The 14,072-nt window shown below is 53.9% G+C and overlaps 1 protein-coding gene across 2 annotated transcripts in view; it reads right to left on the bottom strand.

Moving 5' to 3' along the window:
• The window catches only part of SULF1 (sulfatase 1), a 67,883-nt gene that overhangs the window by 11,360 nt on the left and 42,451 nt on the right, over positions 1–14,072 (bottom strand). For both annotated transcript variants that reach the window (XM_038766500.1, XM_038766501.1), the window contains 8 exons: positions 12,912–13,081; positions 10,283–10,433; positions 8,393–8,568; positions 7,251–7,379; positions 7,065–7,121; positions 5,542–5,671; positions 3,415–3,637; positions 389–593 (listed from right to left, as the gene is read on the bottom strand). In XM_038766500.1, the coding sequence (XP_038622428.1) occupies positions 389–593; positions 3,415–3,637; positions 5,542–5,671; positions 7,065–7,121; positions 7,251–7,379; positions 8,393–8,568; positions 10,283–10,433; positions 12,912–13,081 (1,241 nt within the window). The remainder of the gene's footprint in view (positions 1–388; positions 594–3,414; positions 3,638–5,541; positions 5,672–7,064; positions 7,122–7,250; positions 7,380–8,392; positions 8,569–10,282; positions 10,434–12,911; positions 13,082–14,072) is intronic.

Raw genomic sequence — 14,072 nt, 5'->3', positions numbered from 1 at the left:
ACGGGGTAGGGCCTGGCAGGAGGGGTCAGACTCCTGGGGTAATCCCAGTGTGGTTGGAAACAAAATCACACTCCAATGCTCATCCCACCCGCCCAAGCCAGGGAACCTTGGCCAGTTTCCTCACCCCAACCTCCCCAAGTGTGGATGGAGCCAGCCTTTGCTTCCCCAAACCCCACACGTGGATGGGTAAAGAACCAGGAGAGTTGGCAATTTCTCCTCCCACCGGTTGATGCCCACTCAGTCCAGCTCGCACTACCGGGAACCTCGCCTGCCCACTTCCGTCCGTCAGTTTGTCTCCCCGACTCGAATGTGAGCTTTTCGAGGGCCGGATCTCCGAACCGGATGACTGCCCCATCCCTGGCCGGAGACAGGCTCCGGCCTCTCGTACTTGTGAGTCACCCGGAGGGGATCCAGCTGGCCGAGGGCATTGGGGCCGCCCGGTGCCTGGGGGCTCTGGTCGTGCCGCTTGGCGAGACTCCTGGAAGGCGCCCGGCGTAGCTCCTCCTCCTCCAGGCTGATGTCGTAGATCTGGCCCTCGAAGGCCACGGCCAGGGAGCGGGTCTGCCGCGTGTGGACGAACCTCGGCTGGTATTCTGCACGTGGGGGAAGAGGCGGTCCGTGATTGGGGCTCCGTGGCCGGGAGCCCGGCGATGGGGTGGACCAGCAACAGAGTTTCAAAGACAAAAGGGGATGGTCTGGGCCCCGGGGAGGGGACTGTTCTGCTAGAGAAGCCGCGTGGCTTAATGGAAGGAGCCCGGGCTTGGGAGTCAGAGGTTGTGGGTTCTAATCCCTGCTCTGTCACTTTTCATTCAGTTGTATTTATTAAGCGCTTACTGTGAGCACTGTACTAAGCGCTTGGGAAGTACAAGTCGGCAACATATAGAGACGGCCCCTACCCAACAACAAGCTCACAGTCTAGAAGTGTGTCACTTGTCAGCAGTCACTTAACTTCTCTGGGCCTCAGTTACCTCACCTGTAAAATAGGGATTAAGACTCTGAGCCCCACGAGAGACAACCTGATTACCTTATATCTACCCCAGCGCTCAGAACAGTGCTTCACACATAGTAAGCACTTAACAAACACCACTATTATTATTACACACTAGAACTCTGAAAAACCTAAACTCTCATTTGGATTTCCAACCCAGAATCAAAATACCATGTTTTGGTGTGGGGCAAGCCTGTTCTCCCGCCTCCTTAAGTCGTGAGCCTAAGTGAGTCAGGAACTGTGTCCGCTCTGCTTATACTTCATAAATATCATTATTATTATTACTAATCAATCAATCAATCAATCGTATTTATTGAGCGCTTACTGTGTGCATAGCACTGTACTAAGCACTTGGGAAGTACAAGATGGCAACATATAGAGACAGTCCCTACCCAACAGTGGGCTCACAGTCTAAAAGGGGGAGACAGAGAACAAAACCAAACATACTAACAAAATAAAATAAATAGAATAGATATGGACAAGTAAAATAGAGTAATAAATATGTACAAACATATATACATATATACAGGTGCTGTGGGGAAGGGAAGGAGGCAAGATGTGGGGATGGAGAGGGGGACGAGGGGGAGAGGAAGGAAGGGGCTCAGTCTGGGAAGGCCTCCTGGAGGTGAGCTCTCAGTAGGGCCTTGAAGGGAGGAAGAGAGCTAGCTTGGCAGATGGGCAGAGGGAGGGCATTCCAGGCCCGGGGGATGATGTGGGCCGGGGGTCGACGGCGGGACAGGCGAGAACGAGGTACGGTGAGGAGATTAGCGGCAGAGGAGCGGAGGGTGCGGGGTGGGCTGTAGAAGGAGAGAAGGGAGGTGAGGTAGGAGGGGGCGAGGTGATGGAATCGTTACACACTAGAACACTGAAAAACCTGAATTCTCATTCGGATTTCTAATCCAGAATCAAAATACCATGTTTTGGTGTGGGACAAACCTGTTCTCCCTCCTCCTTAGGTGGTGAGCCTGAGTAAGGAACTGTGTCCGCTCTGCTTATACTTCATAAATACCATTATTATTATTATTATTATTATTATTATTAATTATTATTATTCTATGGCAAGGTCACTTCTGCCCAGACCCCACTAGGGGGCAGTACAGGCCAGGTGATGGGGTGGCCCGTCCCGGACTTTGAGGGGCTCAGCAGGTGGCCTACTGGCACCCAGGACCACAAGCCCGTCAGCTGAGGAGGCCCAACTGTCCACAGAGATGGTGGGGTGGGGGTGGAGGGAGGAGACAGGGCAAGTTTCCAAGAGCCGCAGGCCAGACAGCTCCAGGCCCGGTCCGAGACCCAGGCCGGGCAAGGCCGGGACGCCAGCGGGCACTGCCCCTCACCCCCGAGCTTTCAGGTTGGCGGGGCTCCCCAAAGGACCGGCCGACCGCGATTTTTCCCACCCTAGGGAGGTGGCTTGATGGAACTCTGTTCCTGCAAGTTTCTCCTGTGTCCTCTGTGCCAAGCCCGCTCTACCACAGGGGCAGAGAGAGCCCAACCCCAGGAATGCCAGCAGCAGCTCTCCCAGGAAACACGAGTCCCCAAGCTTGTACTTCCCAAGCGCTTAGTGCAGTGCTCTGCACACAGTAAGCGCTCAATAAATACGATTGATTGATTGATATCTTTTAGACTGTGAACCCACTGTTGGGTAGGGACTGTCTCTATATGTTGCCAATTTGTACTTCCCAAGCGCTTAGTACAGTGCTCTGCACACAGTAAGCGCTCAATAAATACAATTGATGATGATGATGATATGGCGGAGACAGGATTAGAACCCATGACCTCTGACTCCCCCTTCTAGACTGTGAGCCCACTGTTGGGTAGGGACCGTCTCCATATGTTGCCAACTTGTACTTCCCAAGCGCTTAGTACAGTGCTCTGCACACAGTAAGCGCTCAATAAATACGATTGAATGAATGAGTCCCCAGAATCGCCCCTTGGGGGCCGGGAAGGGGCATCACTCTACCACACGTTGTGTCCCACCAGTCCGCCTGCCTGGCATCCGCTGGCCCCTGCCTGGGCCCTCAAAGCAGGAGGTCCAGGGCAAAGGGACCTCCTGCGGGCACTTCCATCCAACACCCAGTAGGACAGTTGGGCATTTAAGTACCCAAATTGACCATTCTCAGGAGGGATGACAGGATGAGGGAAAAATGGGAATTTGCTATGCAACACATTTTTATTCATGGTCTTGAAACTGTGAATCCTATTTCTTCAGATTGTTAACTCCTTGTGGGTGGGGAACGTGACAGTCAACTCTGTTATATTGTACTCACCCAAGCATTTAGTCCAGTGCTCTGCACATGAATAAATGCTCAAAAATATGATTGATTGATAGATTGATTGCCACCCTCTTTTTGGGAGATTCATCACCAAAGTCTAAGACTCAGCAGGACATCCCCACCCACCAAATTCTGACTCCAGAGCCAGCCACCTACTCTGGGTCCCGGGGCTCCTCCCGAGCGGCCGGTGGTTGGGGCTCCTCCTCGGGCCTCGGGCGGGCTGGGGGTGGGCGTCCGTGCAGTGGCAGTCTCCATCCTGGCCAGGGAAGCCGCGGGCGTGGGCGCTGCGGGCCTTCTTGCGGGCGGTGAGGGTGGCGCCGGGTCCCTTGCACTTGTGGATGCGGAGTTTCCCTGCTGCGTCCTCCAGGCACTGCCATTTCTGTGGGAATGACGGGGGGAGAGGGGCTCAGCCTGCTGTGGACAGCCGGGTGGCAGTGCCCGGGGCACAGACAGGGGCCACTCCTGCTTCTACCCACAAAGAGCTCCAGCCCTGCCCTGCTCCAAGGCTGGGCTGAGCGCCCGGATGCCTGGCCTTGGTAATGCCACTACCAGGTAGGGAGGATGTGACCAAGGGATATGGGTCAGTAAGCACAGGAAGGACCCGACTGGAGCCAAGGGACCACCCAATCGGGCTGCAAGATCTCCACCTTCCAGCCAAGCGGCGCCTGCCATCATCGCACACTGGCATATCAGGCCCGGGGCCACGTTGCCCACTCCGAGCCAGCCAGCGGCCTCGTCCGTGGGAGACGTCCCAGAGAGGCAGGTGAAGCCTGGGAAGATCGGCTCTTCCATTCAATTGGAAGCCCCCAAAGGGCAGGCACTGTGCCATTTTCTAGTGGCGCACTTTACCGAGTGCTCAGAACAGTGCTCTGCGCATAGTGGGCACCCAGGCCATTCATTCAATCGTATTTATTGATCGCTTACTGTGTGCAGAGCACTGTACTAAGCGCTTGGGAAGTGCAAGTTGGCAACATATAGAGACGGTCCCTACCCAACAGTAGGCTCACAGTCTAGAAGGGGGAGACAGAGAACAAAACAAAACATATTAAAATAAATAGAATCTGTACAAATAAAATAGAGTAATAAATACGTACAAACATATATACATATATACAGGTGCCGTGGGGAGGGGAAGGAGGTAAGGCGGGAGGGGGATGGGGAGGGGAGATGCCCAGGACAACGCTCAGCAGGCCCACAGCACAGTGCTCTCTTCCCAGCAGGGGCCCAGGAGAGTGTTTTGCTCCCGTGAGGGGTCCAGGGCAGTGCTTAGCCGGTACTCAATAAATACCAATGATAATAATAATAATAATGATGATGATGGCATTTGTTAAGCGCTTACTATGTGCCAAGCACTGTACTAAGCGCTGGGTCCTGACACAATTAACCACTGCCCTAGCGGGTAGGAAAGGAGCGGGAGGCTGATGATCATTCCAGCCTAACCCGGCTACTTACCATCTGCCTTGCTATTAGAAGTTACTGTGTGAAGTTGGGGGGCAAGGGGGAACAGGGACCCAAGCCCCCTTGCCCTCGCGTCTCCTTCTTTTCAGTGTTCACCTCTGCCCGAACAACCTGTTGTCATTTCGTGATCAGGGCAGAGTGCAGTGGAAGAAGAGGGGAAGCCAGGGCCTTAACAGAGCCGTCCATCCAATCAATCGATCGATCAGTCGCAGATACCGAGCACTTATTCTGGGCCGAGCGCTGTACTGAGACCCCAGGAGAGTGCGGTAGAGTTTATAAGCACAATCCCTGCCCTCCAGGGCCTTGAAATCTAGCGGGGGAGACAGCGTGCAGCTAAATCACATGTAGGAGCAGACAATAGATTGGAAAGAAATGGGCAGAAGTTCAGCAGAAGGATTGAAGTGACGGAAAACTGTCCAAGTGGCAGTTGGGAAGGGGAAATTGGGTGGGGAGATGAGGTTAATCAGGGGAAGCCTCCTAGGTAATTTTAGGAGGACCATTAATTATTATTATTATTGTGTATTTGTTAGGCGCTTACTATGTGCCAGGCACCACACTAAGCGCTGGGGTGGATACAAGCAAATCAGGTTGGACACAGTCTCTGTCCCGCATGGGGCTCACAGTCTTAATCTCTTTCCTGACAGGAGGCTCCACGCCCACCGACGACCACCGCAGTTGCCGTGGTCATCGGCGGATGATGCCTCCCTGGACCAGTCAGGGGAAGGAGCGGCAGGAGGCCGGTGCCCCCCATCCCGGGCCCCCTCGCCCCGCCGTGGAGACGAGAGCAGCGGTGGAGGTTCGGGCCCAACCGCTGGCGCCGCTGACCTGGCCGGGCTGTTGGCAGGCAGTCTGGTATCGGGCACGGCGGCACAGCTCCCGCACCCGCTCCGACTTGGGCAGGTGGTTCGACTGCTGGGCCGTTGTGGGGGCTTCCTCCTTCTTGCGCAGAAATTTGCTGAGGCAGAGATGGAGAAGCGAGCTCAGGGATGCCCCCCACCCACCCCCCGATCCCAGGGGCCGCCAGCCCAGACCTCGCCTCTGGAGCAGGGCAGTGATGGATGCTGCCCCTGGCCTGCCGGGTGACCGAACCTGGGCACATCACTTCGTGCCAGGCACCGTACTAAGCGCTGGGGTAGATATGAGCTAATCAGGTTGGACACAGTCCACGTCCCACGTGGGGCTCAGTCTTCATCCCCACTGTACGGATGAGGGAACTGAGGCCCAGGAAAGTGAAGTGACTTGCCCATGGTCACCCATGTTTTGTTGTCTTTCTCCCCCTTCTAGACTGTGAGCCCGTTATTGGGTAGGGACCGTCTCTATATGTTGCCAACTTGTACTTCCCAAGCGCTTAGTACAGTGTTCTGCACACAGTAAGCGCTCAATAAATACGATTGAATGAATGAATGGGCCTCACCTTGTAAAATGGTGATGAGCTGCTACCTGTGTCTCTTCCCCCGAGCCATCCCACCCTGTGAGCCCCAAGGGAGACCAGTACTGTGTGAGGCAGAGATGAGGCAGAGAATTTGACTATTCTATATGTCCCCTAGCACTTAGCACACAGTGCTTGGCACATAGTGAGGGCTTAAATACTATGAGAAGCAGCGTGGCTCAGTGGAAAGAGCCCTGGCTTTGGAGTCAGAGGACATGGGATCAATCCCTGGCTCCACCAATTGTCAGCTGTGACTTTGGGCAAGTCACAACTTCTCTGGGCCTCAGTTCCCTCCTCTGTAAAATGGGGATTAAGACTGTGAGCCCCCCGTGGGACGACCTGATCACCTTGTAACCTCCCCAGCGCTTAGAACAGTGTGTTGTACATAGTAAGCGCTTAATAAATGCCATTATTATTATGTTAATGATAATAATGATAAGCCCCAAGGGGGTCCTGCCTTGGAGGAGCTGGCGGGTCCCCAAGAGCAGATTTGAGGTCCATGCAGAAACTCTCGGGTCTGACTGGTGACTGGGGGTGAGGGAGATCCTTTCACAGCTGGAACAGATTTGCTTGTCTCCACCCCAGCGCTTAGTACAGTGCCTGGCACACAGTAAGCGCTTAACAAATACCACAGATATTATTATTATTGCTCTCCTGAGTGTCTCAGTGGCTTCCCCGGGTGACCTCAGCAAGGCCCTGGAAGTGGTCAGGGAGGTCAGCCAGCCAAGAGCTGATCCCGGACCACCAGGACTGGGATGGGGAGGGAAATCCGGGAACGAGCAATTCGGCCGCAGCCAGGGCGCAGCGAGAATCAGAGCCGGGCCGGAGCAGGAGCCGACAAGCTCCCAGAACCTGCTCGGTAGCGGGACCCCAAGACCGAGAGCCCCAATCCCCCGAGCCCTGCGAGAGCCCGGCTTACCCTCTTTCCACCAGGAACGTGTCCCTCCACATCTTGGTCTTCCTGTTCGGCCGGAACCTGAAATCCAAACACCAGCGATGGCCACCGACCCCGGGCCACCTCCCCGCTCCTCCGGGCCCCGCGGCGAGCGGGCGGGCGGTTAGGTGAGCCATGGCCGGAGGGCTGGGGGCTGGGGTGATGACCCACCTGTTACCTGCTTTCTCTGGGTCCAGCAGTTTGAGGACTGACTTGCCATCCACGTCTGGGGGTACGTCCAGCCCGGCGATGTCCATGATGGTGGGGGCCAGGTCGATGTTGAGCACGAGCTGCGGCACTCTGGCAAGAGACAGACGGACGGACAGATGGGCGGGCCGCTCCGGAGCAGGAGCTGGGCCACACACTGGTAGCCTCTCTTCCCACCGTACCTGGTCTATGTCCTGGGCACCCCTGGCCCCTGCTAAAGTGCCTCATGCCCAGTACCTACCCACTGGGAGCTTAGTGGGTACCCACCCGTACCCTGCGCTCAGAAGACACCCAGCTCAGTTTTCTGCATACAGCCAGCACCCAATAAACTGCTCTGCAAGCAGCCGGCGTCTAAGCCAGTGTCCTGTAATAATAATTTACTCTTGTACATATTTACTATTCTATTTATTTTGTTAATGATGCGCATCGAGCTTTACTTCTATTTATTCTGATGACTTGACACCTGTCCACGTTTCGTTTTGTTGTCTGTCTTCCCCCTCTAGACTGTGAGCCCATTGTTGGCTAGGGACCGTCCCTAGATGTTGCCAACTTGTACTTCCCGAGCACTTAGTCCAGTGCTCTGCACACAGTAAGTGCTCAATAAATACGATTGAATGAATGAATGAATGATGATAATTATGATGGCATTTATTAAGCACTTACTATGAGCCAAAAACTGTTCTAAGCGCTGGGGAGGTTACAAGGTGAACAGGCTGTCCCACGGGGGGCTCACAGTCTTAATCCCCATTTTCCAGATGAGGTAACTGAGGCCCAGAGAAATGAAGTGACTCGCCAAAGTCACATAGCTGACAATTGGCAGAGTCGGGATTTGAACCCATGAACTCTGACTCCAAAGCCCATGCTCTTTCCACTGAGCCACTGTACCCAGCAGACTTTCAGTAAGTACCCAGAAGATGCCACGTACAGCACCTTGCAGCTAGCAGGCACTTGGTACAGAGCCCTGCACCCAGTAGGAGCTCAGTTCAGTATCTTACACATGGCTGGCACCCACTACAGCGTCCCGCACACAGTAAGAATCCCATACCGGGCTCCAACCTAAGCCCAGGGGTTCACCGAGTCCCACGGGTGGAGAGCGGGCTACGCACATGGATCCCGGTTCCACGCTGGGGCCGCGGATGAAGAACGGGACACGGATGTCGAAGTCGTAAGGCATGGATTTGCCCTTGACCAGCCCAAACTGGCCGATGTGGTAGCCATGGTCGGCCGTGTAAATGACGTAGGTGTTATCCAGCTCACCGGTCTCCAGCAGCATGGCGAAGAGCTGAAACACAGCGCGAGGAAAAGTCAGAAGGTGCCACCTATACCTGCCCGGTACCACGCACCACTTTTTGGGTCAACTGATGCTCCGGGAACGCCGGGCTCCTTCGGTCCAGCCCGCTTTTACAGGGACAGAGAGACAGAGGAGGGATGAGACAGTGGAGGAGAGGGCCATAGGGTCTGAAAAGCAGAAGCCACATCACAGACACCATGGAGATACCTGCCTTTTGGCCCTCATGAAACAGCATGGCTGCGTGAAAGGAGTAAAGGCTTGGGTTAATAATAATAATAATGTTGGTATTTGTTAAGCGTTTATTATGTGCCAAGCACTGTTCTAAGCACTGGGGTAGGTATAAGGTAATCAGGTTGTCCCACATGGGGCTCACAGTCTTCATCCCCATTTTACAGATGAGGTCACTGAGGCCCAGAGAAGTTAAGTGACTTGCCCAAAGTCACACAGCTGACAAGCGGCGGAGCTGGGATTAGAACCCATGACCTCCGACTCCCAAGCCTGTGTTCTTTCCATTAAGCCGTGCTGCTTCTCCTAACTCTGCCACACAATAATAAGAATAATTATGGTATTTGTTAAGTGCTTATTCATTCATTCAATCATATTTATTGAGCACTTACTGTGTGCAGAACACTGTACTAAGCGCTTGGGAAGTACAAGTTGGCAAGCTGGCTTATCATGTGCCAATTATCACTGGGATAGATACAAGGTAATCAGGTTGTCCCACGTGGGGCTCAGTCTTAATCCCCATTTTACAGATGAGGTAACAGGGGCAGAGAAGTGAAGTGGCTTGCCCATGGTCACACACAGACAAGTGGCAGATTGGAACCCACATCCACATCTGCTGTGTGAGCCTGGGCAAGTCATTTAACTTCTCTGGGCCTCAGTTATCTCATCTCTAAAAGCTCTGAGCCCCTTGTGGAACATGGACTGTGTCCAACCTGATGATTTTGTATCTACCCCAGCACTTAGTACAGTGCCTGGCACATAAGTGCGTAACAAATACTATTTTAAAAAAAAAAGAACCAGATACTTCTGTACCCTCCTCTACCTTCCCATCTTCCCATCTGGGCATTAAGCTGTGGCTGCTTTGCATGCTATTCTGAGCTTCTCAAGGGCAGGAGCTTGAGTGTTTTCTCTCCATTCATTCAATCGTATTTATTGAGCACTTAAACGGTGTGCAGGGCACTGTACTAAGTGCTTGGGCAATAACCAGATACCTTCCCTGGCCACAAAGAGCTTACAGTCTAGAGGGGGAATTATTGCACTCTACTGCACTCTCCCACATGCTTAGTACAGAATCCCACATCTGGAAAGTGTCCAGTGACAATGATAATCATTGTGGGGTTGGTTAAGTGTTCACTAGCCGCCAAGCACTGTGCTGGATGCTGGGGTAGAATCAATAAGATCGATCGGACACAGTCCCCGCCCCTCACGGGGTTCCCAGTCTAAGGGAGAAGGAGAGCAGGTACTGATCCCCATTTTACAAAGGAGGAAACTTAGGACCTCGACTTGCCCGTGATCACCCAGCAGGTGAGAGGTGGAGGCGGGCTTAGAACCCGGGTTTCCCGACTCCCAGCCCCCTGCCCTTTCCCCTCGGCCAGTCCGTTCGATGACTGGCATCGTTCGATCTATGGACCCGATGGGAAGCCTGTGGGGGTGATGGAGTTGGTGGATTGGGGGGGAGGGACAAGTCGGGGGAGCTCACCCTTTCCATGGAGTCATCCACCGACAGGAGCGTCTGGAGCCGCTTGCGCTGCAGCATGTTGGTGAACTCCATGTGGATGGGCAGCATGGGCCCGGTGTATTGCAGTATCCAGTGCTTGTCCATATTGGGGGCATAGTTGTAGCTGGGTGTTCTGAAACCCAGAAGGAGGAGGGTGGGGTGGTCAGCGGCCTGGGGACCCCCACCCGGCACAGATGCCATCCCAGAGGGCTCCCTGAAAGCAACGCCACTGTACCCTGTCACCACTTGTCACTGTGGGCTACGCAGACATAATAATAACGATATTTGTTAAGCACTGGAGTAATAATAATGATGGCATTTGTTAAGCACTTACTATGTGCCAAGCACTGTTCTAAGTACCGGGGTAGATACAAGGTAATCAGGTTGTCCCTCATGGGCTCACAGGCTTCATCCTCATTTTACCGATGAGGTAACCGAGGCTTAGAGAACTTAAGTGGCTTGCCCAAAGTCACACAGCTGACAAGTGGCAGGGGCGGGACTAGAACCCACGACCCACTCCCAAGACGGGCTCTTTTCACTAAGCCACACTGATTCTCACTAAGCCATGCTGCTTCTCAGCGAAGATAGATATGGGGTAGATACAAGGTAATCAGGCTGTCCCACATGGGGCTTACAGTCTAAATCCCCATTTTATGGTTAAGCTAACAGTGACTTGCCCAGGGTCATGCAGGAGCCAAGTAGCGGATCCGGGATTAGAACCCATGTCCTCTGGCTCCTAAGCCCGTGCTCTTTCCACTAAGCCATGCTGCTTCTGGACTGGGACCACAACCTGAGTTTGTGGGTGGTGGCCCTCTTCTCCACCAACACAGGGTTAGGGGGTCTCCCAGAGTTCCCAGTATGGGGCTGTGGGCTGATTCCTCCAGTCAGTACCGAGAAGGACGTGAGCCCAGCACAGGGAAGCTGAGAATAACTCGTCCCTGTCCGGATCGAAGTAGGTCTGGTCCACCTCGCCTGCCACCTCCGGACTGTCCACCTTCCAGTTATACTACTCAGCCAGCCAACAGGGCCCCATTGGATACGGGGATTGGGTCCGACCTCGATATCTTGGGTCTACCTCATGTTTGTTTCAGGGCTAAGCACACATTAAGCGCTTAAAAAATTCCATAATTAATTAATAATGCTCATTTCTGGAAGTGCTTAAACCCCGCTGGGGAGAACCCCCAGCTTGCCTCTTGCTGACTCACCACAAATGTTAAAAAGTGGGGCTTTGCTACAGGATGAAGGAAGCAAGGAAGGAAGAAAAGGACGGATGGGCAGACGGAGCTTGCCAAGCCATAGATACCTTCTCTGGGGGCTCATGCGACCAGTAGCACACTGTCTAAACCCAGAAAGCTCATCCAATAGACCCAGAAGCAGAATCCCACCTAACGTGGCTCTTCCCACCACAGCCCCTGCCCGGGTCCCGGTGGACACCAGCCAAGCCCACTCTCCCCCTGAGAGCACTGCGAGGCCCAGATGGGGCCACAGATGTGACACGCAAGGACAGCCTGTTCGTGTTAGGTCCACGTCAGCGAGAAGTAGCTGCTCGTAGATCAGGGACGGTGCCCCTTCATCCAGGAAAAAAAACCCCACAGGTTGATGGGGCGCAAGGAACCAGAAGGGTAAGGAGGTGGGCCGGAGGGAGGGAGCCAGGGGCAGCGCTGAATTGGGCTGGAGGTTCTCCCCCCACAGACGCTGGGGCGGAGGGCAGAGTCTGTCTGAACTGTGCGACCCTCTTCCGGAGAGAGACAAAGAGAGAGGAAGAAAAGAGAGAGAAAAATGGGCAATGAGAGAAGGAGAAGAGACATGAGGAGTACCAGAGAAATAGAGGGAGAAGAGACAGAAGGAGAGAAAAACAGAATGAGTTATATTGTGTCCAACCTAATTAACTTGCATCTACCCCTACATTTATATTATAACAGCCCCATGAAAGCATAGAAGGACTTGGGTTCTAGTCCCGGCTCCACCACTTGTCTGCTGTGTGACCTTGGGCAAGTCACTTCACCTCTTTATGCCTCAGTTACCACATCTTTAAAATGAGGGTTGAGACTGAGTCCTATGTGGGACAGAGACTGTGTCCAACCTGATTAGCTTGTATCTACCCCATCTGCCTGGCACATGGTAAGCGCTTAACAAATACCATAAAAAAAAAAGTAACAGTGTTTGACACGTAGTATGCGCTTAACAAATACCATAAACTGAAACAGAAAGCTCAAGGGAGAGAGGCAGAAAGAAACAGAGGCAGTGCGACAGACAGAAATGGTGGGAGAGAGAAGCAGAGAGGCAAATGGAGGGAAGCAGTAAGGCAGAGTGCGAAAGAGTCAGTGAGGTAGGGATGGAGGGAGAGACATGGCGATGGAAACAGAGACTGAGGCTGAGAGGGCCCGTGTGCGGGAGCGAGGAAGATGTCGCAGGGCGTCCAGAAAGCAGCTCTCTCTCCCCTCCGTATGGGTCCTCAGCCTGGTTCCCCCAAACTAAAAGGCCCATTTCCCTTGATCTTACAGGCTCTTCCCGCCCTGTCTGTCCTGCCCCTCTGGGCCCGGAGGGCCACGGGGCCCTGAGCGGGGGCGACGGGGACTGGAGATCCCGGGCGCGGCACCGTGGCACTCACACGTGCTGGGAGGCGTTGGGGAACCGGTCTGAGAACTGTGGGGCCGAGTCCTCGGGGCCGTGGGGGGCCGCGTGGCTGACGACCATCATCACCGGCCTATGGGGATACATTCTCTTAGACATTTTGAAGTAACTAATGCTCTCGTTAGTGATTAAGTCTGTGAAGTAGTCCTGCAACATACATTTGGTACAAAACAAAAACAAGAGAGATCGTTACAAACGTGGCTGACCACTGGGTTGCGGTCTGCTGCTGGGAATTGGGGTCGGAGCGGTCAGTCTGGGCACAGCCGTCGTGGCCGGCCATCTAGCTGCCTGGAGAGAGGCCGTGCCCTTTTCCCATTGCTCCTCACCCATGCCCGTGTGTGCGCGCACACGCACACACACACACACACACATTCATTCAATCATATTTACTGAGCAGTGTTTCATTCCTTCAAACAAGATGAGATTCCCATCGGGTGGGCCAGAACCACCCTAGCTACGCCAGCAGTCTATGGAATCCCAATCACTTGGGAAAAATCTGTCATTGCTTATCCCAGAGAGACCATTTCAATTTCCAGTGGGGTAGGCTCCCCTCAGTGTCCTACCAATTCTGCCCCAGGGAGTCGATAACCCGTGACAGGGGCCGTGACTTTCTCCTCTGCCGGGGCACCTGGCCTAAGACCTCCAAGAGAGAGGAGGGAAAAGGGACAGTGAGAAGTGAGGCAGGTGAAAACAGCCACCTCAGCCCGCATCCCTGACCTGGTTGGACAGTCCCGGTCCCACACGGGGCTCCAGAGTCTCAATCGCCATTTTACAGATGAGGGACTGAAGCACATGGGTTAAGTGACTTGCTCGAGGTCACAGAGCAGGCAATTGATAAGAGTCAGAATTAGAACCCAGGTCCGTCTGACTTCTAGGCCCTAGCTCTATCCAAAAGGCCACGCTGTTTGCTTACCAACTCCGTTGTATTGTACTCGCCCAAGCGCTTAGTACAGTGCTCTATGCACAATAAATAGAATGGACTGGAAGTCCGGAAACCTGCATCATGCGGAGTGCAGAGGGTTTCTGGGAAGTCACCCTGTCTTGGTCCACCCCATGTAAAGTCACTTTCCCTCCTTCCTCCTGTGTGATATGTCTGTCAGTGCCCAGATCCCCCAGGAAAAAGGTCAGCTCCTCGGCT

The sequence above is a fragment of the Tachyglossus aculeatus genome, chromosome 25 (genome assembly GCF_015852505.1).
Source record: "Tachyglossus aculeatus isolate mTacAcu1 chromosome 25, mTacAcu1.pri, whole genome shotgun sequence".
Classification (NCBI taxonomy): Eukaryota; Metazoa; Chordata; class Mammalia; order Monotremata; family Tachyglossidae; genus Tachyglossus; species Tachyglossus aculeatus.
This window is presented reverse-complemented; position numbering and strand designations above follow the sequence as displayed.